This window comes from Muscardinus avellanarius, assembly GCF_963383645.1.
Source record: "Muscardinus avellanarius genome assembly, chromosome: 2".
Classification (NCBI taxonomy): Eukaryota; Metazoa; Chordata; class Mammalia; order Rodentia; family Gliridae; genus Muscardinus; species Muscardinus avellanarius.
In genome coordinates, this window is record NC_137787.1 from 145252575 (window position 1) to 145277042 (window position 24468).

At 39.3% G+C, this 24468-nt stretch overlaps 1 protein-coding gene and 1 pseudogene across 3 annotated transcripts in view; both read right to left on the reverse strand.

Moving 5' to 3' along the window:
* Positions 1-24468, reverse strand: part of COG3 (component of oligomeric golgi complex 3) — a gene marked incomplete at both ends in the record, with an annotated part of 68545 nt that overhangs the window by 20628 nt on the left and 23449 nt on the right. For both annotated transcript variants that reach the window (XM_080688980.1, XM_080688979.1), the window contains 9 exons: positions 1013-1102; positions 3473-3594; positions 8258-8363; positions 10887-11047; positions 13928-14067; positions 15759-15850; positions 17131-17257; positions 20656-20699; positions 23747-23827. In XM_080688980.1, the coding sequence (XP_080545106.1) occupies positions 1013-1102; positions 3473-3594; positions 8258-8363; positions 10887-11047; positions 13928-14067; positions 15759-15850; positions 17131-17257; positions 20656-20699; positions 23747-23827 (963 nt within the window). The remainder of the gene's footprint in view (positions 1-1012; positions 1103-3472; positions 3595-8257; positions 8364-10886; positions 11048-13927; positions 14068-15758; positions 15851-17130; positions 17258-20655; positions 20700-23746; positions 23828-24468) is intronic.
* LOC308258359 (RNA-binding protein EWS-like) lies at positions 18430-20380 on the reverse strand (annotated as a pseudogene). The gene has a single exon. The product of its transcript is annotated as an RNA-binding protein EWS-like (transcript).

The following is a 24468-nucleotide window of genomic DNA, read 5'->3' on the forward strand; positions in this document are numbered from 1 at the left end:
TTCTAGATTCTATTGAAATTTCATTCCAACTCTCCACTCCATGAGTAAGAAAACACAGTGGTTACAAATAAAGATAAAGCTCTTCTAGCAACAAGATGCCAAATTCTTTCATGGGAGACTTCTTTTTTTTAATCTAAAGCCTTGAAATTCAAAATCGAGTTTGTAAATTGGAAATCACAGATTTTGAACACTCCAAGCATCACTCAAATTTTAGCTAGAAATAGTCCCTAGAGCCCCCTCCAGTAGGTGATAGGTATTTTAAGTGGAGAGTTAAGCACAGCAATACTGCTAACCATACTCTACTTCTTCAAAAAAAAAAAAAAAATTCTAGGGGCCATGAAAGCGCATGCCAGCAGCTTCCAGCTCCAGATCCCCTCTTGATTAAAAACCGTAAGCCAAGTAGTCATAAAACTCAAGGGCTACCTAGCCTCAAAAATGACTGGGAGATTTTCTCCAGGCAAGCAATGCAGTCATTTAAAACACTGTAGGGCCGGGCCTGGTGACGCACGCTTGTAATCCCCACACTTGGGAGCCGAAGACAGGAAGATCACATAGGTTCGAAGCCAGCTGCGCTGGCTTAAGAAACCCTGTTTCCAAATAAAAAAGTATAAAAATAGGTCTGGGAGTGTATCCTGGAGGTAGAAGGGTTTCCAGGAACCCCAGTACCACCAAAAAAAGGAAAAACAAAAACACTGTAGGGATGATTGTTATATTTCTTGAAAATGTGTTCTGGTATTCCAAGGGAAACAGCAGTACCATTTTTTTAGCATTTAAAGTAATCACAAAAAGCCTTTACCCTATAGAATTAATAAACTAAGTACTATTTTTGGTATTTTGGCAAGGCTGGGCTTTCTTAGTGCATACTAGCTTCTCTCAGAGAGACTCAACATTCAATCCTATTAAACAAATATATCTTACTACCATAATGGATTTAAATTTCTGTGCCTATAAATAAATGTTGTTACATAATAATATTATAAGTAATAAAATTTCACCTAACACTTTATCAAACCTTGTTTTTGCTGATAGACTCAGATGCTGCCAGTAAGGACTGAATGCACGCAGACAATGCTTCCTGTGATAATCCCTGGAACACCGCTCTCTGGTGGAATAAAAGGGCACATCAGCCTGTGGCACTTGACAAAACAGACAAAAAAGAAAATGGCAAGCCCTGGCTGCAACAGTGCTTACCTGCCTTCATCACTTGATTAATTTATAACTGGCCAATCCTCCTCAAATTTTCTATCCTCATGTAACCTTTCTAGATCCACACACAGTTTTGTAGCACTCACTTCTGTGCTCTTCCAAAGTGTACCATCACCTACTGCCTGCTGGGTACTGCACAGATGCTGAAGCACAGTGGTCAATAGGCAGGCAGGACTCTGGCCCATGGAGCCTTTCAACAAGAGTGCATGTTGTGGGGCTGTTTTTAAAACTCTACAACTAACTGCAAAGCAAACCCTCAGTATATTCCCTTTAAAACAGTATCACATGTAATTATATTCAGTATTGTATTTTAAGATTCATACAAATGGCTCATTACAATATTATTTAAAATAGCATAAATGTTGAACATTATGGAAATGTTCAAGGACAGAAGGTTGATATACAAATACTAGGAAATTATTGTGTATAAATACAAAGAAAGCAAAAGGAAGTTGTGAAATTCTTGTAAAATATAATAAAATGGGGGAAAGTAGATTACAAAATGGTATATGAAGTATGAATCTTAATTTAAAGCTACCATCTCTGTATCTTCCCAGGCTTAGGCATATTGGTCAGGTGGGGACTCCAATCAGTCCCCTTGCTTCCCTCCCTGCCTCCATTCCTACCCGGGATGAAGTAATATGGATGGATATGTGTAAGACACTTACTATTAGGCCACAGTCTTGGCCTGGGTGTCCTGCGTGATCTTATCCTCTTTTTGTGTTGCTTCTCCCAATGGAGGATTAGAGCTGCCTCCTGCTGGGACACTGTCCCTGCCTAGGAACCTAAAGATGGGCAGCTTAGACCAATAACCTCTCCTTCCCCTAAGCCTCAATGTGATTTTATTGGATTTGCCTTTTCTCACCTTTGGTAAGAAAAACTAAGGTTAAGACTTGAGTGTAAGGCAGGTGAAAAAGAATAGGTAAACCTCAGGCATAAAACAAGAGAAAGAATGACTTCCTTTTAGGCCTACCTATTATTTGGCAAAAGTCCCTGCTCAGCATGTTCAGAGGCTTCGTTCATTAGGTCTATGATAACAACGAGTTCTATGTGGAATTTACCTCTTCCATATTTCCCTTGGGATCCTGTCTCCACTGTAAGAAGTTTCTGAATCTTATTCTAATGGGGATTACCTATTGAGGAAACTGGGAAAGAAGAGATAGAGGCCAAATCTCCAAACCTCCCTCTGTGGAACAGACCTCACAAACTATGCAATGTGATTAGGTACAGAGTAGTGTGGACTCAAATGACCCCAAGAAGCAATTCTGTGAGCTTATTCAGTTCTAGGACTCTGCAGTACAGAATACCTCTGGCATGGAGAACATACACATACTCCTAAACCATATCCTAAAGGAACAGTGTGTCACACAGTTATTATATCTCTCCATAAGCAGTTAAAGGAAGATACAGCAATCAAATTAAGAGATTAAAAAGTGAATCAAAGCCATCAAATTTTATAAACTATTTGGTTTACAAGTCACTGATAGCAAATCTGTGGTGGCAGGGAATGATAATCATATCGTCAAACCAGAGTGTTTAAAATAACCATTTCCTGAAATCAATGCACAGTCTAAACTGGTACTTAAAAAGAAAAAAAAAATGCTGCTAACTTCAGCAAATAACTAAACTCAGTCTAGGGCTAGAAACACATGCAATCTTAACACTGTTTGTTAAAGATGCTGATTCAAACTAAGTGCACAACTAAATTACAGCAGTTGTGCTTAATGCCAAATGTATATTATACTTATGTGGTATTAGTTATATGCTTTCCATACCTTTTTTTCTTCATCTATAAACAAAGGCTGACAAATTAAGTAGTTTAAACTTATTGATGGTTATGGATATTTTTGAGAATTAATAAAGGCTAAAGCTCTCCTCCTCAGAAAGGCAAAATATAAACATACATACAAAATTTATCCACAATTTCAAGGTGTTCATAGATTCTCGAAATCCAATTAGTAGATTCTAAGAGTCTATAGAATCCTCAGGTTAGGAATTCCTAATTAGACTGAACTTCAATTAATCTACACATCTAGAAGTCATAATTCTAAGAATATCAAGTCTTAAAATGAAAACATTAAGTCTCGAATCCAGGTGGTAGGTAGGGTGTTTGTTGTTCATTTTCTCTGTTTCCATATAATTTGAAATGTTTTCAATGACAAAAAATAAGTGTTTCTATGATATCCTAGTAAAAAGTTAGAGTAAATATATTTCATGTGAAAGAGTAAGCAAATTCACAGAAAAATGCAAGAATTTACACACATACATCTATGCATCTGTATAATTTGGAGAGACAGACAAGAGTTCTTCGAACTGTAGGATACCACATTCCATGAAGATCTGCTGGAGAAATTGTAGGTGGTCTAGGATTGAGGGAATCCGTTGAACCTAAAACCCAAATGGGGGGGAAAAAGTCATGCCCCTGGATGTTTGTTGTATAACAATTTACATGGCGACTATAAACTACTTGTTCTTGTTAACTTTCAATAGCTGGAGGACATCAAATTTTTCTAGCTTCATCTTTAATTAAGAGTGCCATAAGAAATTTAAACCAGTGAAAGATGAGACAACATAGTAAGAATACATGAGTACACACATATAATCCAGCTGCATATATGTTCACCCAAACTGCTTCTCTCAAATGTGATCAGTAATCTTTATGGAATAAGTGAAGAGCATACTATACTATAGCCATTAAAAAGGAGGCAAATCTATAGTCATATGGAATCAAGTAGAAGGCAAAAGAAGTGGGAAAGTGACAAGAAAACAAAGCAATTCAAAGAGACCACTCAAGCTGGTTTGCCTGGCAGTCTGCTTCAATGCCCAGTGGTATCACTCTTAGGCCTAGTTAGTATTTTCCATTACCAAGTGGCCAGAGCTAGCTGGACATATTAGAAAGGCAGCCTCCACCAAGTGTGTAGAGGAACAGATGGAGTGCGTCTGAGCAGAGGTATCTCTGTAAGGGGAGCACAATCACTTCAGCATCCAGGCTAGATTTTAAGTAAGCCACAAAAGCAAAGTGGATATAAATTTTGGGGACAAGAAGTGATACTAAAATATGGACTGGGGCCCAGCACAGTAGTGTACCCGTACTCCCAGCTAGGGACTGAAGTAGGAGGATCACTTGAGCTCAGGAGCTCTCAGACATCCTGGTTAACATAGTGGGAACTTGTCTCAAAAAACAAAAAAACAAAAAAAAAAAAAAAAAAGGAAAGGAAGAAGGGTATTCAAGGATACTAAACTTTATTAAATTTTTAGTCCAATACAGTTTGCTATGTAAGATACAGTTTGTTATGTAATACAGTTTGTTATGTAAGATAGCCTTATTTTTTGAAAAGAGGCTAAACTATTCAGAAGTGCCAATGATATCTGTAGTTTACTCTAAATTTACAAAAAATATGTCTTTGTATATATACATATACATATATATCATATATAATAAGATAAAACATTAAGTCTTGAATCCAGGTGGTAGGTAGGGTGTTTGTTATTCATTTTCTCTTTCTTTTCAACTTTCCATATATTTTGAAATGTTTTCAATGATAAAAATAAGTATTTCTATGTTATCCTAGTAATAAGTTAGAGTAAACCTAATTCCTTTTTTAAAAAATCTAGATCTGGTTGGATGTGGTGGCGCACGCTTATAATCCCCGCGCTTGAGAGGGGGAGACAGGAGGATTGCGCAGGTTCAAAGCCAGCCGCGCTGGTTTAAGAGACCCTGTTTCCAAATAAAAATATTTTAAAAAATTAAAATAGGTCTGGGAGTATAGCCTGGAGGTAGAAGGGCTTCCAGGAACCCCAGTACCACCACCACAAAAAAAAAAAAAAAAAAAAATCTAGATCTGTATATGCTTAAAAAAGAACCTTGATATTCACATGGCACAGATTTGAGGGGAGAGAAATGAGGGACATATTGAGAGTGCTTTCATTTTATGGTTCTCAGCCTCCCAACTACTGGGATTATAAGCGTGGGCCACCACACCCAGCTGGATTTTTTTTTCAAAAGCAATCAATACTTGTATAATTTTTAAATCTCTTCCATAAAGCCCCACTTTGAGGGGGGTAACTAGGGATTAAAGTCAAGGGCATTCCATCTCTGACCTACACCCCCAGCCCATTTTATTTATTTTGTTCTGAAATAGAGTCTCGCTAGGCTGTTGAGAGTCTATGTTGCTGAGGCTGGTCTTGAATCTGCAATTGTTTCAGCCTCACAAGTACTGGGATTACAGGCATGTACCATCACATCCGGCTCCTATAAGGTATCACTTTAACCTGAGGTCTAATTATATAAAGCCTCTTAAGGAAGAAGAGTCCAAAAACAAGTTATATCAGAAAAATTTTAAGAGATTAAGTATTTATGGTTTTGCTAAGGATTTTTCTGTCTATAGGACTCTTACTTCAAAATTAAGAACCAAAAAAGTATCCCCAAGTAAAGGTTTCATGAAACAAAGTCAACTTATTCATTTTTTCACTATCTTGTTGTATTAATTATAAAGAGGGTGGGAATGGGGATTGGTTTACTTCTATAGCAAGTCATCAAAAGCCAAGTGTCTCCTGGTTGCCTCTTCTGAAGAGCCAAGCCAACCCAGCAGCAGGGTTCCTCCATCCATCCTCCGGCTAGCAGGACCTCTTCCATCACTCTCAGTGCCCCCCCCCCCAACTTCTCTGTGTAGAGAAGAAAGTCCATGATTTTTCAAGGAACAATAACTGGTCTCTTCACAGATTAGTCCTGTGCTATGACACCTCATTCTACCCCGTGAACTCCTACCACTTAAAGCCCCCACTTAAAGCCCTCCTTTTGGAGCAGTCTCATTTTCTCTCTCTGACATACCTGTGTACCAGAAAAAATAATTAAAATAATTATACTCTTCTGAAGTTTACACATGGTTACAGGATCTTGACTGTGTGTGTGTGTGTGTGTGTGTGTGTGTGTGTGTGTGTGTGTGTGTGTGTGTTTGTGTGTGTGTTAATGGGAATGGAACCCAGGGAAATTCTAACTCCTGAGAGAGTGACACTCTCAGCTCTACTTTTTATCCTTTATTTTGAAACAGTGTCTCACTGAGTTGCAAAGGGCCTCACTAAGTAGCTGAGGCTATCCATAAACCGCAATCCTCCTGTCTCAGCCTCTCAAATGCTGGGATTACAAGCATGGGCCACCAAGCCCAGCTGATCTTGACCTTCTTAATTCCAAAGATTTTTACTTCCATTACACTTCCTACCCCAGAGACAAATTTTCTTACCACTTTTTTGAGAATAACATTCTTAATATTTCTATAGACTTCTTCCTCCAAATTATTCTAACTACGATGTCTGTAGGATTTCCTCTTTCTCATCTGTTTTGCCAATTCCTCCCCTGGCTTCAATCACACCCTCGTACTTGCTGGTTTCTGACCAATGGCTGATCCTTCTCAGTCAGCTCAGTTCACTCATTCAAACTTCTAGCCATATTCCTCATCTATGTACTTCTCTATCTATCAATACCCTAATTCAAATCACCTGCATCTTTCACATGAAAAAACACAACTTCCTTGCTGGGAAAGAGAAACTGCACATGGCCAGGGTTGGCAAAACAGGGATATACTCTACCCTTTCCCATAATTCTTATTAAAGAGGTTTACTGGGACCAAGGTATATTGGATTTTGAGGTGAACTGGAACATGTCTTGGGTTCTACTTAGAGGAAAAATTCCAGCCCCCCATAAGTCTCCCCTTCAATAGAGCAAGTGGAAAAAAATGTCTTGGTCAGATAAGAAATACCCAGCCTGCTTGGCAGCCTACATTTGGGGTACCAACTACTTACAGAGCTGAGCCAAAATACCTGATGTGCTCTAAAACTAGGGGTCTTGGGAGCTGGGGCTCTTTAAAGCCCATGGAGTTATAGTTCCTATTCTCCCAACCACTCCTGCTGTGAGCTGAATTTTAGTGTTGCACTTACAGCTAGAGAGGGGGCTGCCTTACTTCCCATGTAGTGTGTTACCTAGTTCAGTCAAAAGTGATCCTTCAATAATTTTACTTCATGCACAGCACACACCCTAACCCCAAGCTATCCCATATATCTGATGACATTTTATCCCAGTCCCAGACATTCAATGTTTATGACATGCAAATCTGATGGTGTGATTACTCTGACATGCTATACTAATAGCTAGAAATGTAAAGGCCATGAGACTTTCACAGCACTGACCACAATCTGGACTGCCTTACCTGCTCCTTCCCTACACGCAGCCTGTGCCCAAACACTGTAGTCACTGGGCTTTTCCAAAGCAGCCATGGTCTCCCATTCCAACATTCCTTCCAACATGCTGTTCTATCTAAATGACTTCACCTGACTCACTCCTGCTTTCAGACATCACACCTCACACCAACTCTAGCTTCCTGCACTCAGAGCACATTCCCTTCTTAATCTCCATGGCCCAAAGATGCTCCATGGCCCAAGAGCACCCTGTGCATACTGTCAGCATCTCATTCATGACTGAATTACATCTGAAGTTTATCAACCTCCCTCCATAAAGTGTGGCCTCAACAAAGGTACAAGCTATGCTTCATGCCTGGAATGTGACAAGTCTTCAACAAAGGTTTCTGAACCAAATGAACATGGGTGTGGGGAACCATTAAGGTCTTCCCATTATCTTTACTAAAAGAATACTTCTGACTGTCCTTCCGCCCAGAGTCAACAAGGTTTGGGGTCATGGAGGTTTCAAAGTAATGAAGACTCTCTCAGAACTAATGATGCTATTGTTCTGTTTGAACTAAGATTAGGTTTGTGTTGTTTGTGTTGCACCAGGGTATTGTTTGACCTGCCCCGTGTTATATGTACTTTGGACTTGTCTTTCTTGTATTCCTGGGTAACCTGAAGCTAGAAACTGTATAAATAACCACAAGAGAATAAACCCGGTCATCGGCCAGTAGAGATATCAGCCCAATAGACTGGTGACCCTTCCATGATTGAATTAAATTCTTTGAATTGAATTCTTTCACTCCTCTCTTCAGAACCTGTACTTTTGCCAGCTGGATCCGGCACAAGGGGCAGAAGTTAAAAGGTCATAACATACTAGATTTTTTAAGACTGTTAGACTCTGCTTCTTCTAGCCGAACATCTGAAAATGAAGCTTCCGAAGGTACCTTCTTCTGTTCATCTTTTAAACTCTGCGCAATTTGCTGCATAGAGAAATCAGAAAGAACATTATAGTTTTTAGGAGTGTTTGGCAGTACTAACCGGCTAAAAAGATATTGGAAACTCACATAAAATCAAAGCATCACCCAAGTGCTTTTTAATTATAAAGAGAGACAAACACTTTTATAATCACCATCGTAACCAATAGTGGAACAGCCTGCCATTACATGCCTTTGATAATAATGACGAAATACATCAGCTATCTGACATTTTTAATCCCCCACGCATACACCAAAAAAAGAAAAAAACTTAATCTGATGTGGCACATTCTATAATAAGGTTAACCTGGCCTCTTCAAAAATGTCAAAACTATAAAAACAAACTAAAAAAGAAAAAAGAAAAAAGAGGGGGCTGAGAGAGGGAAGGAGTCTTAATTTAATTGAGAGAGATTAAACAGATATAAAACCAAATGCAACACAGTAACCTTGACTGAATATCATTTTAAAAATTATTTTGGTTCTAAGACATTTGAAAGAAAAAAGAAGAAACTTGAATACAAAGTCTACATAAGTGATGTTGTTTTAATTTCCTTAAGTATAAAAACGGTATTGTGTTTTTCTTCTTCTTTTTTTTTTTTTTTTTGTGGTACTGGGGTTCCTGGAAACCCCTATATCTCCAGGTTACACTCCCAGACCTATTTTATATTTAATTTGGAAACAGGGTCTCTTAAGCCAGCAAGGCTGGCTTTGAACCTCCGCGATCCTCCTGTCTCCGCCTCCCAAGCACAGGGATTACAAGCGTGCACCACCACACCCGGCTTGTGTTTTTATTCTTAAAAAATAAAACTAAAGTATTTAGGAATGAAGTACAAAATGTCAACTTATTTCCAAATGATTCAACAACAAAGCATACACAGCTGGGCATGTGGCACATGCTTGTAATCCCAGTACTTGGGAGGCTGAGAAAGGAGGACTACAGGTTCAAGGACAGCCTCATCAAGTAATGACATTTTAGCCGGGCGTGGTGGCACATGCTTGTAATCCCCGCGCTTGGGAGGCTGAGACAAGAGGAAGCCAGCCTCAGCTACTTAGTGAGGCTCTCAGCAACTTAGTGAGACCCTGTTTCAAAAAAAAAAAAAAAAATAGGTCTGGGAGTATAGCCCAGAGGTAGAAAGCCTCTGGGTTCCACCTCCAGTACTACCAAAAAAAAAAAAAAAAAAAAAGAGTAAGAAATAGGGCTGGAGGTGCCTCTTGGAGGTAGAATGCTCCTTGGTTGCATCCACAGGACTACAAAAAAAAAAAAAAAAAAGTAATGACATTTTCATCAACATAGAGAGAACCTGTTTCAAAGTAAAAATCAAATAGGGTTGGGGTGTATCTCAGAGGGAGAATGTTCCTAGGTTCCTTCCCAGTACCACAAAAAATAAAAATAAATATATAGGTGTGATAATGATATTATGGTTGTGTTTAAAAGTGCCTTTTAGAGTTATCTATCAAAGTATTTACTTAATGAAATGTCTGAAATTTGCTCTAAAATGATTGAGAGCAGGAGGTCTAAGTAATAAACTAAATTAGCCATGTTGAGGCCACGGCAATGGTATGTAAAAGTTCACTGTGTATTGTCTATACTTTTGCTTATATTTAAAATTTTCCATTAAAAGCCGGGTGTGGTGGTGCACACTTGTAATCCCAGTACTTGGGAGACTGAGACAGGAGGATCGCAAAGATTCGAAGCTTGCCTCAGCTACTTAATGAGGCTCTCTAGTGAAAGGCAATCTAGTGAAACCCTGTTTCCAAATAAAACATAAAAATAGGTCTGAGAGTGAAGCCTGGAGGTAGAAAGCCCCTGGGTTCCATCCCCAGTACCACAAAGAAAAAAAAAAAATCCATAAAAAATTCTAGATTCGAATTCTGTTTGAACACTCATATCCTATCCATTCTCTCTCTGTGTGTGTGTGTGTGTGTGTGTGTGTGTGTGTGTGTGTGTGTGTGTGTGTTACTGGGAATGGAACCCTTCTACCTCCGGGCTATACTCCCAGACCTATTTCTATATTTTTTATTTGGAAACAGGGTCTCTTAAGCCAGTGCGCTGGCTTCGAACCTGCGCAATCCTCTTGTCTCCACCTCCCAAGCGCAGGGATTACAAGCGTGCATCATCACACCCGGCCCTATGCATTCTTTAAACTCCATCCAAAACTCAAAGAAAATGAAGGTACAATATAGAACTGAAAGCTCAGAAAGACAAGCCTAAGCCTTCAAACCATAAATTAGACACTGGTTCTGTATAATTTTGAGATGTCCTCCAGGGTTTGTTTGTTTTTCGATTTAAAGATTAAAACTTTATTTCCTGGCAAAGAGAAGAACACTAAACAGAATGTTTATAAAATCTGACTTATAAACAACAAATCTTTCCTCTAAGAGTTTTTTTAAAGTTTTATCTCCTCTGGTTTTTACAGCAAGTTTACCCTGATCCTACATTCTCAGTGAAAAAAATAATCCTATCTTAATTAGTGTAAAACATTCAAAAGCTGTGTAGGTGCAGCAAAGAGATAGAGTAAGAGATCCTACCTCCATCATGACTAACTTATCGGGATATGCCAGGTCTCCAGGAGCTGGTTTATAGCCCATAATGTCCGTTTTAATGTAGATATGGGTTCTGTACACAAGCCGCTCTTGTACATCTTCCAACATCTGCTTTACTCCTGCTGCAAATGCCCCCAGTTGTTCAGCTAATTTAAAAAAAAAAAAAAATCCATCCCTTTAGATTCTGGAAACTAAACAAGCAAAGATATTAATGAGTTGATCAGAAAGACTACAAAACACTTTTGCTTCAGAGACTGGTTACATTCTCAAGTAAAACTCAATGACATTAGAAAAGTTTAATAAATGCCTTTCAATTTCCTCAATTTTAAAACTGGAAGATAAATTGGCCCTTATAGCTCCTTCCTGAACCTCTATGAAATTATTTCAATTACTAATATGAATAATGAGTCTAAATTTTAGGTGTTATGTGTTCTTTAAAATTTACTTCATTGTAATCCCAGCATTTGGGAGGCTGAGACAGGAGGATCGCGGTTCATGGACAGCCTCAGCTACTACTTAGTGAGGCCCTTTGCAACTCAGTGAGACATTTCCAAATAAAGAATAAAAAATAGGGCTCAGGGTATAGCTCTAAGGTAGAATGTCCCTGGGTTCCATCCCCACTACTGCAAAAAGAAAAACATTTACTTCAGCCAGGTGTGGTGGCACGCTTATAGTCCCAGCATTCAGGAGGCAGAGACCAGAGGATCTTGGTTCACAGACAGCCTCAGCTACTTAGCAAGGCCCTCTGCAACTCAGTAAGATCCTGTTTCAAAAAATAAAAAGACTAAAAAAAAAAAAAAAATGACTGGGAGTGTAGCTTGGAGGTACAATGCCCCTGGGTTCTATCCCCAGTACCAAAAAAAAAAAAAAAAAAAATTACTTCATAGAGCCTCAGACCAATCTTAAGAGATAGTTAAGGCAGGCTATTAATTGGGTTATCATCATCCCATTTTACAGATATTAAATGACAACATTTCCACAAAGATAAAAAATAAAATGAAATACAAGATTATATAGTATTTCATTGCTAAGATGTCATTTTGTTAATAAACACTATTCAGTAACATCGTTCCAAAGGAGTGGGGGTTAGAAATATATAATTTCATAAAACATTCATAATCAAAATTTTGTTAAACTCAGAGCATTAATATGGTAGCAAATGTACTTCTCAGAATGAACTAAACATACAGAAAAATTCTGGAAGACTAATACACCCATGGTATCTACTAATGAAAGCCAAAGTGAAGACAATAAATTCTGCCAGTAAACTGATTACTCAAAGGGCATTTTTTACTTAAAGGTGCCTACTTATATCATTAGAAACATCATGTTCTAGGCCAAGCGTAGTGGTACTCACTTGTAATCCCAGCATTTGGGAAGCAGAGACCAGGGGATCATGGTTTGCAGACAGCTTTAGCTACTTAGGGAGACCCTTCACTACTCAGTGAGACCCTGTTTCAAAAAATAAAAAGATTAAAAAACAGGACTGGGAGTGTAGCTCAGAGGTAGAATGTCCCTGGGTTCCATTCCCAGTACCGCAAAAAAAAAAAAAGAGAGCATCATATTCTCATAACAATCAAAATATCAAAGAACTGATCATAGAGATACAGCAGAGTTGCTCTAGAAGTATTTTCTTTATAATTTCAAAAATCACTATTATAAGCCGGGTGTAGTGACCCACAATTGTAATCCCAACATTTGGGAGGCTGAGACAGGATAGCCTCAGCTACTTAGTGAGGCCCTGTTTCAAAATAAATTAAAAATAGGCCTGGGGGTATAGCTTGAAGGTAGAATGTCCCTGGGTTCCATTCTCAGTACCGCAAAAAAAAACAAACAAAAAAAAAAACAGTATTATATATGCTAAAACAATTCCTGATGTTTAATCAAAAGTATGTAACATAGGTGGATGTGGCTGCATACGCCTGTTAATCCAGTCTTTAGGAGCCTAATCCAAGAGGACTAAAGGTTCAAGGCCAACCTCAGCAACATAGTGAGACTGTTTTAAATTAAAAAATAAACTGGGCGTGGCGGCTCATGCTTGTAATCCCAGCATTTGGGAGGCTGAGACAGGAGGATCACGATTCACAGACAGCTTCAGCTACTACTTAGGCCCTTTGTAACTCAGTGAGACCCTGTTTCAAAATAGAGAATAAAAAATAGAACTGGGGGTGTAGCTCGGATGTAGAATGCCCCTGGGTTCCTTGCCCAGTACCACAAAAAAAAAAAAAAGAATTAATTAAATTAAATTAAAAATAAAATAAAAATACAGCTGAGGTGCATGCAGCTCAGAGGTAGGACACTTCTGGGTCCAATCACCAGTACTACACACACAAAGATATGTGGAATATAGTCAACTGCTTTATATACTGTTAACACTGTACTAGAAATGCCTAAGCCAAAACTAATGGTCAGTTCTCTTTAGATTCCAGCTGCTAGAATGAAAATGACTAATTGCTTTGGGAATGTAGCTCAGTGGTAGAGCGCTTGCCTAGCATACAAAAGCCCTGGATGCAATCCCTAGTGTTCCTTCCGCCCCTCCAAAAAAGGAAGCATTTATTATTATTTCAGCCTAGCTTTTACAACTCTTTCCCTACTTAATCCATACTTTTAGTCACAAAAAATAAGGTGCATCTTGATTCAAAAAGGGGAAAAGCTATTATCCAAGTTTCAAAAATATTAAACTTTTATTTAAAATTTTTTAAATTTAAAAATAAAGCCAGGTGTGGTGGCTCACACCTAAAATCCCAGTACTTTGGAGGCTGAGACAGAAAGATCACAAGTTCAGGGACTCTCATCAGCCTAGGAGATCTTGTTTCAAAATAAATAAATAAAATAGGGCTGGGAGTGTAGTTCAGAGGTAGGATGTCTCTGGGTTCAATCCCCAGTACTACCAAAATTTTTTTTAATACATAAATTAAAAATTTACATATTAGAGGTGTAGGAGGACAAATACCTCATTTTTTTCAAATTCACTGAGCTGCAGATGTAATTAAAGACCTTTCAAATGATCACTTCTACTTATTTACCATTGTTCTGTACATGATCTTCAAGTACTTCATTTTTAAGAATCCCACAAAGTTCTGATAGGGTCTCTAAATGAATAACATGAATTATCAGTGGCCTGAAGACATCATACAGTGACACACACAGTTTCTCCAAAAGCTCACTAAAATGAAAAAGTAAAATATGGTTATTAGTAGTAATCTTTTCAGGATTTCTAATACTTTAAAAATAACAAATATTTATGGAAAAATAGTATCTAGGACATTATAGAACGGAAAATGAAGGAAGAAATTAATTCTACAAACTGTTGTTGATTTAAAAAATCAGAATCAATACATAACCCAGAGTAGTTAATTCAAATTAGTTGTGTACAATTCAAAGTTAACCTATTAAAACTGTTAATTTCAGCAACAGTTTTTATGTGTCCATTCAGAAACAAAATTATTTCAGTGGACTTGATTACCTTTTATATTGCACTTCACTATTAATCAAATGGTATGTTTTCCCCCAGAAGAGAGAGATTCAAAATTCCTGAGTGTGTGTGTGTGTGTGTGTGTATGTGTGTGTGTATACACATAAACAATATTCAAAGTAATTTGGACAAATACCCAGTATTTTGAGAAATTTAAAACATTTTTTTAAAAAAGTAGGTTGTCAGCTGGGCGTGGTGGCACACGCTTGTAATCCCCGCACTTGGGAGGCTGAGACAGGAGGATCGCGCAGGTTCAAAGCCAGCCTCAGCTACTTAGTGAGGCTCTCAGCAACTTAGTGAGACCCTGTTTCCAAATAAAATATAAAATGAGTCTGGGAGTATAGCTCAGAAGTAGAAAGCCTCTGGGTTCCACACCCAGTACCACCAAAAATAAAAAATTAAAAAATTAAAATAAAAAGTAGGTTGTCTATAATCTTCATACTGCCAACAATACTTCTACGTATAACATCTCATCAAAAGTGATCACTCAGTCAGGAGTGGTGGCACACGCTTGTAATCTCAGTACTCCGGAGACTGAGACAGGAGGATCTGGGGTTCACGATCAACCTCAGCTACTTAGTGAGGCCCTCTGCAACTTAGTAAGACACCATTTCAAAAATACAAAGAATGGAAGCTGGGTGTGGTGGGACACGCTTGTAATCCCAGCATTGGGAGATGGAGACAAGAGGACTGCAGTTCTTGGACACCCTCAGCCATTAGCGAGGCCCTTCGCAACTCAGTGCGACCCTGTTTCAAAAAATAAAAAAGAGCCAGGCATGGTGGCACACACTTGTAATCCCCGCGCTTGGGAGGTAGCTCAGAGGTAGAATGCCCCTGGGTTCTATTCGCAGTACCACACAAAAAAAGTGATCACTCCAACTAAAACTATAAAATACATTTTTTTCTCTTCCTTATTTACAAGAGTCACGAACTAAGAATCTTTTTAAGAGTCAAAATAGTCAACATGAAGAAACCAAATGGAACTAATAGTGAATCAGAAAAACGTTTTTAAGAAAATGCAAAGGTTATTAAATAGTGTCTGTATATTTAAGTATCTTACATTAATTAAAACTGTAAAATATCTGAACTAGAAAGAATTATTATACTAAGTAAAGGTAGGGAATCCGTGTATGGAATTCTTACTGCCATACCAAAATGTTTCCACAACTATATGCTATAAACAATATGAAAATATATTAGTCTTTAAACTGCACATTTTAATAAAGTAACTCCTGTCCCTCCCAACAATACTCTGTTCACATACACAAAAAAGTTAAAACACAGCAGTTAATTGTAGAGTACTCCCATAATATACTACTCCACTATGCAAAATTAAGAAAACTAAGTTATCAACATGAGTTAAAATTCTATGTATCACCTACTCTAATTTTGATGTTGGTTTTGTGAAAAATTCATTGTAGAGTTGGTGCTCATCCTGGCAAATGTGAACCATAAAGGCACAGCCACTTCGAACCTGCAATAAACAAACACACCAGCAGTTAGAGGGGCACATCTCCAGCACTTAGGAAATAACTCCTGAGCTTCACTGCAAAGAAGCTATGTATACATACTTATTAAAAAATGAGAGCCAGGCGTGGTGGCTCACGCTTGTAATCCCAGCATTTGGGAGGCTGAAACTGGAGGATCGCAGTTCACGGCCAGCCTCAGCTACTTAGTGAGGCCCTCCACAACTCAGTAAGACCCTGTTTCAAATAAAGAGTAAAAAAAAAAAAAAAAAATAGGGCAGGGGGTGTAGCTCGGAGGTAGAATGCCTCTGGGTTCCATCCTCAGAACCACCAAAAAAAAAAAAAAAAAAAAAAAAAAATTGAATCAAAGAACAGAAAATGATAGCTTTCCATGGATTAATGTCTAATCGCATTACAAATAATTTTCATTTTGTCCTTTATACCTTATGTTCTCAACTTTTCATAATGAACATAAATTAAGTTCTAGTTAAAGGGGGAGGTTTTTTTTTAAAAAAAAAACAAGAATCTTCATATGCCTTTCTATATTATCAATTAAAATCACAACTAAAGTGGGGCATGATAGGGTACACCTGTAATCCCAGTAGGAGGCTAAGACAGGAGGATCACAGGTTTGAAGCCACTCAGCAATTTAGCAAGACCTTGTTTCAAAATAAAAAAGAATAAAAAGCTAGGGGTATAGTTCAGAGATAGAATGCCCCTGGGTTCAATCCCCAGTATAAATAAATAAATAATAAATCGTGTGCGCGCTCACACACACACACACACACACACACACACACACTTCTTCAACAAAAGAAAAGCTAACATTAAACTGTCAACATAAGTTGGGCTGGTGGCATAGGCCTATAATCCCAGGACTTGGGAGGCTAAGACAGAAGAATCACAGGTTCAAGGCCAGTCTCAGCACTTTAGTGAGACTCTCAGCAATACAGTAAGACCTTGTTTCAAAAAAAACCCCTAGTACCATGAAAATTTTAAGAAATTGTTTAAGACATTTGCCACATAAATCCACTAACTTTAAAGCTTCATCTTTCAATGAACAATACTTATTTGTCAATATTCACACTGCAAGCAGTAAATAAAAATGACAATATTTTGCAAAACTGAATAAAGCTAATAAACAAACTAGACTTGTGAAAACCAGGAAAAAAAAATTATTTTAGTTTGCTGGTTTGGAAACTAAAACTTTCTTACCCAAGTAAATAGAAAGAATATCAAAATGCTCAGAGGAAGGATTAAGAGTAAGCCAAAAGAAGCACACGCTTACCAAGGCACAGTGGTCTCTGTTATTCTGGCTGGTTAACTCTGTGACAGTACAGGCAATACTGGGGCCCAGGAGGAGCTCCCGCTGATCAAGATAACACTGGTGGATATCACTTAGCAGCTGCTGGTATCTGGTGGAAAGCAAGTAAGATCTATAAATGAACTTTTGATTTCGGATATATAAACTGTATCTTGTCTTAAAAACCAGAATAAGCCGGACATGGTGACGCAGCTTGTACTCCCAGCATTTGGGAGGCTGAGAATAGATGACAGCAGTTTGCAGATAGCCTCAGCTACTTAGTGAGGCCTTCTGCAACTTAGTGAGACCCTGTTTCAAAATAAAGAATAAAATATAGGACTGGGGTGTAGCTTGGGGGTAGAATGTCCCTGGGTTCCATCTCCAGTACAAAAAAAAAATTTCCAAAATAGATGCCAACCTCTAAAGCTATAATGGTCACCTCTCATGTTCCCACATTAAATGCTTAGAAATTTAAAACAAAAACCATAATGAGGTGTTGTCATAGAAGATGGAACAGAGAGGTATTCTACTTCTAAGCCACACCCACATCTCTATTATATTTTGACAAGAATTTCACCAAATTGCTGCGCACCTCATAAGGTTGCTAAGGCCAACTTTGACCTTGATCCTCTGGTCTCAGCCTCCCCAGTACTTGGATTACAGGCACAGGGCACCACACACGGCTAAGCTTTATCTTTCTTTCTTTTTTATCTTTTTATAAATATTTGGAATTTTATTTTAAAAAAAAAAACCATCACGACCATGAACACTGTTACAGTTAGAGGCCCTCTTGGTGCTCCACAATGACACTGAGCGTGCTCACAGAGAGTTCCCATTGTTAAGTCTTAAACAACCATCTTTTTTTTTACTTTTTTATTGGTGCACTGTATTCATACATCATAGTGGGATACAAACTTTTGTAGACATACATACACACATAGCCCAGTCAGCCCCCACCCGAACCCCACCACATTCCCTCCCCATCCCTCCTTCCCATGCTTGGCTTAGTGGTTGACATCTAGTATTATAGCAATTTATCCAAAATTAAAAATGATAATCTCACATAACAGATTAAACAACCATCTTTAAAAGGAAAAAAAACTCGGCACACTACCATTAAATTTGTTTTGTTTCTTCACAAATGGTGAAAAATACTAAAGTACAGACAAGGAATAATCATAATGTTGTGGCCAACATTATAAATATGAAATTATAAATTTAAAACATTTTCTGGTTTAAAAAATAAATCTGGTAGTCAACGCAGCTCTGCGGGGGTCTCAGTGTCTAGCAGGGCCAGTCTTTGGCGTTCCTGACGGTGCTCTCCTTTATCCATCTTTCCGGGTCCTCCACGTCCACCTCTTCTTCTTCCCATCTATTCCATCAAAGGCCCAGGGGGCCCTCCCAGACCACCTCGTCTTCCTCCGCCAAAGCCGCCTCAATCCATGCCACAGCCACCATGGAAGCCACCTGTCTCCACCAAGACCACCTCTGAACATTCCACTGGGTACACCACAGTCCATGAGGCCACCTCTTCCCGCATGCCACCAGGGCCACCTCTGCCATAGTCACCAACCGGGGGTGAGAAGGGCGGTGGGAGGAAGCCCTCGGGCTTCAGGGCCTTGTACTGGTTACGTTCCATTCTCCAGGCGAAGTTCTGGTTTCCACAACCCGGATTGGGACACTGCCAGTCTCCAGCTCAGTGCTGGACGTTTCCTCCTCCAGAGGGGTTCCCTAGGGAACCTCGGGGTCCTCTTGGGGAAAGCCACCTCTGTCTCCTCCACAACCTCCCATACAGCCCATGGGTCCCCCAGGACCTCCTGGGCAACCTGGACCTCCACAGAGCGGCGGCAGCATCCCTCTGCCCTCCTGCAGTGGCATGCCACCGTGCATGCTATTCATTGGGGGCTTCTTCCAAGCCAGAGAGCCTTTCAGTTTGCTCCCTTGAAATCTTTTCCATCAAACCACTCCACAGCAGCCTTTGCAGTTGGTGGGTCTTCACAGGACACGGTGGCATCACCTTTGGGTTTTCCTGTTTCCTTGTCCAGGAAGATGTGGATCATGGGCTGCCCAGTTCTCTTGTTCATCTTAACAACCCCCTACTGCTTAAAGAAGTCTGCCAGATCATCAAGAGTCACATTGTCATTTAATCCTTGCACACAAACTGCACTGTTGTCAGGATCTACAGGAGGGCCTAGATCAAGATCTGGTCCTTCGTCCATGGGTCCATCAGGCTTATTGAAGCCACCTCGCTCTATAGAGCCCATTCCACTGCCTCCTCCTCCCTGCCCACCTCTGCTCATGCCTCCACGATCAAATCCCCCACTTCCCCTGCCCTGGTTATCAGGGCCACTCATGCTCCGGTTCTCTCCTGGTCCAGAAAATCCTCCAGACTCCTGCCCATAAACACCCATGCTACTGGGGTGGTCCTGTCGGAATGAACTCTGCTGCCGGTAGCTGCTGCTCTGTTGGCTATATTGACTTGGAGACTGGCTGTAGGATCCAGTTGGGGGGGGAGGGGTAAATAGTGGGAGGCTGTTGCCCATAGCTGCTTTGTTGACCATAGCTACTCTGCTGTCCATAGCTGCTCGGCTGCCCATAGGTGTTATGCTGAGAATAACTGCTCTGATCATAACTAGTTGGCTGTGTAGAAGAATAGCTGGTAGAAGGATAGGATGGAGGCACGGTGACTGGCTGCATGGGGCAGCTCCCAGGAACCTGGAGATGACTGTATTTACTCTATCCATATCCTAGGCTGGGCTGGTTATAACCCCCTGTGCTAGATTGAGGTTGACTAGTCTCAGCATTCTTGTTACCATCCTGTGGTCTCGCGGGTGCAGTGGCTGCTGGCTGCTGCCCATAGGCTGGGTAAGCAGGATGTGTGCCATACGCAGACTGGGCTGCGTAGGCCTGGGTGGCAGTGACCGTAGCGGTGGTGGTGTCATAAGCACCAGTGCCATACCCCTAACACAGGCTGGCTGTATGCCTGTGGGGCTGCTGGAGTAGTATAGCCAGTGGGAGGCTGTCCATAGAAGGCTGCATACGCGGTCTGCCCATAGGTGGCAGTGCTCTGAGCCTGGGTATAGCTGACATCAGTCAGCTGTCCATAGGTTCCATAGCTTTGTTGCCCATATTCCTGGGTGGCCTGTGCATATCCTTGAGTTGGCTGGGTGGTGTAAGCACCGTAGCCCTGCTGGGCTGCAGCTTGGCTGTAGGTACTGTAATCCGTGGACGCCATTTTCTCTCCTTCCTCCTCCTAAGCTTTATCTTTCAAAGGATTCTCTTCCAAGAAGAGAAACCTCGTTTCTTCCCAAAGGAGCAGGAAACCCTACTGTGGAAAAACTGCTGCCACACAAACTTGCCAAGTCAGGTCCTAAACCTCATTCCCCAAATAAGCTGTGCACTACATGAACAAGCCTGGAGGCAATTGCCCAGAAGATAATAGGGACATAGATTGGGAAAAACAGTACCTTAGAGGAAGACAACCCAGAAGTCAAAGAACTGAGTACTCACTCGGGTATTTTTTCGGATCGTTGTTCTACTTGTTCAATAAGAGTCTACAAAATAAAGTACATTAAAATCTATCACTGTTAATTGTACTTTTCATTACTTCTTGACTATATTATCATATACTCACTTAAAAACTGTAAACATGCCGGGCGTGATGGCACATGCTTGTAATCCCAGCATTCGGGAGGCTGAGACAAGAGGATCGCAGTTTGGAGACAGCCTCAGCTCCTTAGTGAGGCCCTCTGCAACTCAGTGAGACCTGGTTTCAAAATAAAGAATAAAAAACAGGGCAGGGGTATAGCTTGGAGGTCAAATGCCCCTGGGTTCCATCCCCAGACGTGCAAAAAACAAAAACAAAAACAAAAAAACTGTAAACATAAAAAAGTTGAAACTCATAAAAATCACCTATAAATAGCAGAAAGCAATCACAAAATTTCAGTATTTTCTTTTAATTTTTTGTTACCAAATTACATTTTTCTTTTTAAACAAAACTGAAATTATATTACATATGTAGCTTTATAATCTGTTTTTAATTAACATTATTCCATAAATTTTTGCCTTAGCACAGTAGCTGGTACCCTTAGTAAAAACTCAATGAATCATCATTATAAATATCTTCTTTTTTTTTTTTGGTACTGAGACTGAACCCAGGGCTGTTCTACCTACAGCCCTTTTTATTTTTTTATTTTGAAACAGGGCTTCTCTAAGAGGCTAAGGGTCTCCCTAAATTGCTGAGGCTGGCCTTGGCCTCAGACCTTTGATCCTCGGGTCTCAGCCTCCCAAATACTGAGATTATAAACTTGCAGCACCACACCCAGTTTATAAATAGCATTTAAAAAAGCAGGGCGTGGTGGCCACAGTCAGAAACCCTTGTACTTGGGAGGCTAAGACAAGGAGGAATGGAGGTCTGCAGGTTAGAGGATGGCCCTTTAGCAAATAGTGAGACTCTCATCAACCTAGAGAGACCCTGTCTCAAAATAAAAATAAAATAGAGCTGGGATGTAGCTTGGAGGTAGAGTGCCCTTGGTTCAATCCCCAGTAACCACAAAAAAAAAAAAAAAAAAGTGAAGTGGCTATAATAATTTCCTATACCATCCTATTGGGTAAATATACAATAAATCAACCATTCTACTGTTAAGACATTTAAGTTGTTTCCAAAGAATCACAGCCCCCTGGTTAAAAGCCTGAAGTCTGAATGTCTGCACAGCTATTTAAGCCCAAGCAAAGCTGATTGACTTCTCTGAGAATCCACTTCCTACCAAATAAAACTGATAAATAAGAGAATCTACCTCTTAAGGTGGAATTAGTTGGAATCTACTCTTAGCAATAATTCCAATGGGATTTTTTCAGCTTTATAATCTGTGTGTGTGTGTGTGTGTGTGGTTTTTTTTTTTTTTTTTGGTGGTGGTATTGGGGTTCCTGGAAGCCCTTCTACCTCCAGACTACACTCCCAGACCTATTTTTATATTTTTATTTGGAAACAGGGTCTCTTAAGCCAGCATGGCTGGCTTCAAACAATCATGATCCTCCTGTATCCGCCTCCCAAGTGCAGGTACAAGCATGCGCCACCACGCCTGGCTATAATCTGTTTTTAATTAACAGTATTTCATAAATATTTTTCTATCATTAAATAACCAAATGGATGAAAACGTACAAAAGCCTTAGCAAAGTACTGCTATCTAGTAAACATTAAAATCCATCATTATACATTAAATATTCCCTGCACACTGGGTCAAAAAAGAGATATACTTTTAGGCTTTTGATCTATTCTGCTAACATGTTTTTTTTAGAAAGAAACCTATTTATATCCCTACCAACAGTATTACTTGACTCACTAAATCCTCAAAAGAACTACTGTAACTTAATTTGCCACTTTTTTTGGGGGGAGTGGTACTGGGGTTCCTGGAAGCCCTTCTACCTCTGGGCTACACTCCCAGGCCTATTTTATACTTTTTTATTTTTGGAAACAGGGTCTCTTAAGCCAGCATGGCTGGCTTCAAACCTGAGCAATCCTCCTGTCTATATCTCATGCCATCAATTAACCACTGGTTATCTTCTATAAACAAAACTAAGTCAAAAAAAAAATCCTTTCAACTGGCTGACTTCAAGAGGAAACAAGGAAGAGAGTGAAGTCTGAGTCAGCAAAAGTAAATTATTCTTTCTAATAACTTCACAATGAATAGAAAGAATATACATTTACCAGCTCCAATTAACTATCTCAGATATGTTATAAAACATATATATAGCCGGACATGGTGGTGCACACTTGTAAGAGACCCTGTTTCCAAATAAAAAGTATAAAAAAGTAGATCTGGGAGTGTAGCCTGGAGGTAGAAGGGTTTCCAGGAACCCCAGTACCACCAAAAAATAAAATAAAAATAAAAAATAAAAACATATACATAATTACATAGATTATTTTGCTATTTCCATTTCCAAACATTTTATCATGATAAAAAGATAAATATTTTGTTCATTCCTTTACATACACGACATTGCTATGGAAAGTAAAGGAAGACACATATCCAACCTCATGAACACATTGTCAATGCCTTCGACTCCTATTTCTCATAAGAAATCCTCCTTATTAATCAGGCCTCCCTAATGCAGATCTCTTGTCCATAATCAATTTTTATACTGCACCCTCCATCTTTGAAAATGACAAATCTGACCAAATCACTGTTTAAGGTATCATTTGTTCTCCATTTTTCATAAATTAGCCTGACATGTAATATCCCTTATTAGATGGTCTTTATCATCTTTCCTGTCTTCCCATTATACCTCACTAATGTCCTGTGTTACAATCATAATAATTATTCCTCCCCAAATGCAAATCTTTTATGTCTCTAACAACCATCGCCATTATCCAGAACCTTCCCTGTGCATCACAGGAAAAACTAGACGTGTCCTGCTCTGCAGACTTCCAGCATGCAGGATATATCTCTAAGACACAGTACTGAAATGTGGAAAAACGAGATCCATCTTTCATTCACATTCATTTCCCTGAAATAAGCAAAGGGCCTAACATACCATAGGGCTTCCCAAGGGCAGGCTAAATAAATTTCACATCAGTACCATGATATGACAATAGACTTACTCTGACTTTGGGGGCAGCAGCTCGAAATTTCACATAAAATAGTGTGAAGGCATTGTCTGCATTAGGTACAGATGAAGGATCCTAAAGAAACATGGGAAGGACAAGGAAGGAAGATAATTAGCAAACAAATAATTATTCAGAAAATGTAACACTAACCATTTCATATGACTACTGCTAGTTTTGATATCAATCAAAAGCTTAGCGAGAAAAATCTCAAAGAGAAATTATTTATTATTTTTACATATGAGAAATAATTAAGTAAAACTGTCATCTCTTTCCTCTTATTACAGTTAAATTTTACCTGAATCACTTGAATTCTGGCAAAAAACAGACCTAAATTCAGATTCATATTGTTTCTTATTGGGTGTAAGACAATGGTCAAATTACTTTTCTGTGATTCAATGCATCCATAAAATTACCACAATGCACAGAGGTTTTGTGCAACGTGGTAGGAAAGCACTAGCAGAGTAAGTGCCAGTATTTATTAGCTTCCTAAACTTTCAGAAAATTCTTTTTTTTTTTTAAATTTGGAAACAGGGTCTCACTAAGTTCCTGAAAGCCTCACTAAGTAGCTGAGGCTGGCTTTGAACCCATGCAATCCTCCTGTATCAGCCTCCCAAGCGTGGGGATTACAAGCGTGCGCCACCACGCCCAGCTAACTTTCTGAAAATTCTGCAAAATAAAAAAGTACATAGTCTGGCTGTTATGTCATCTAAGAGCGA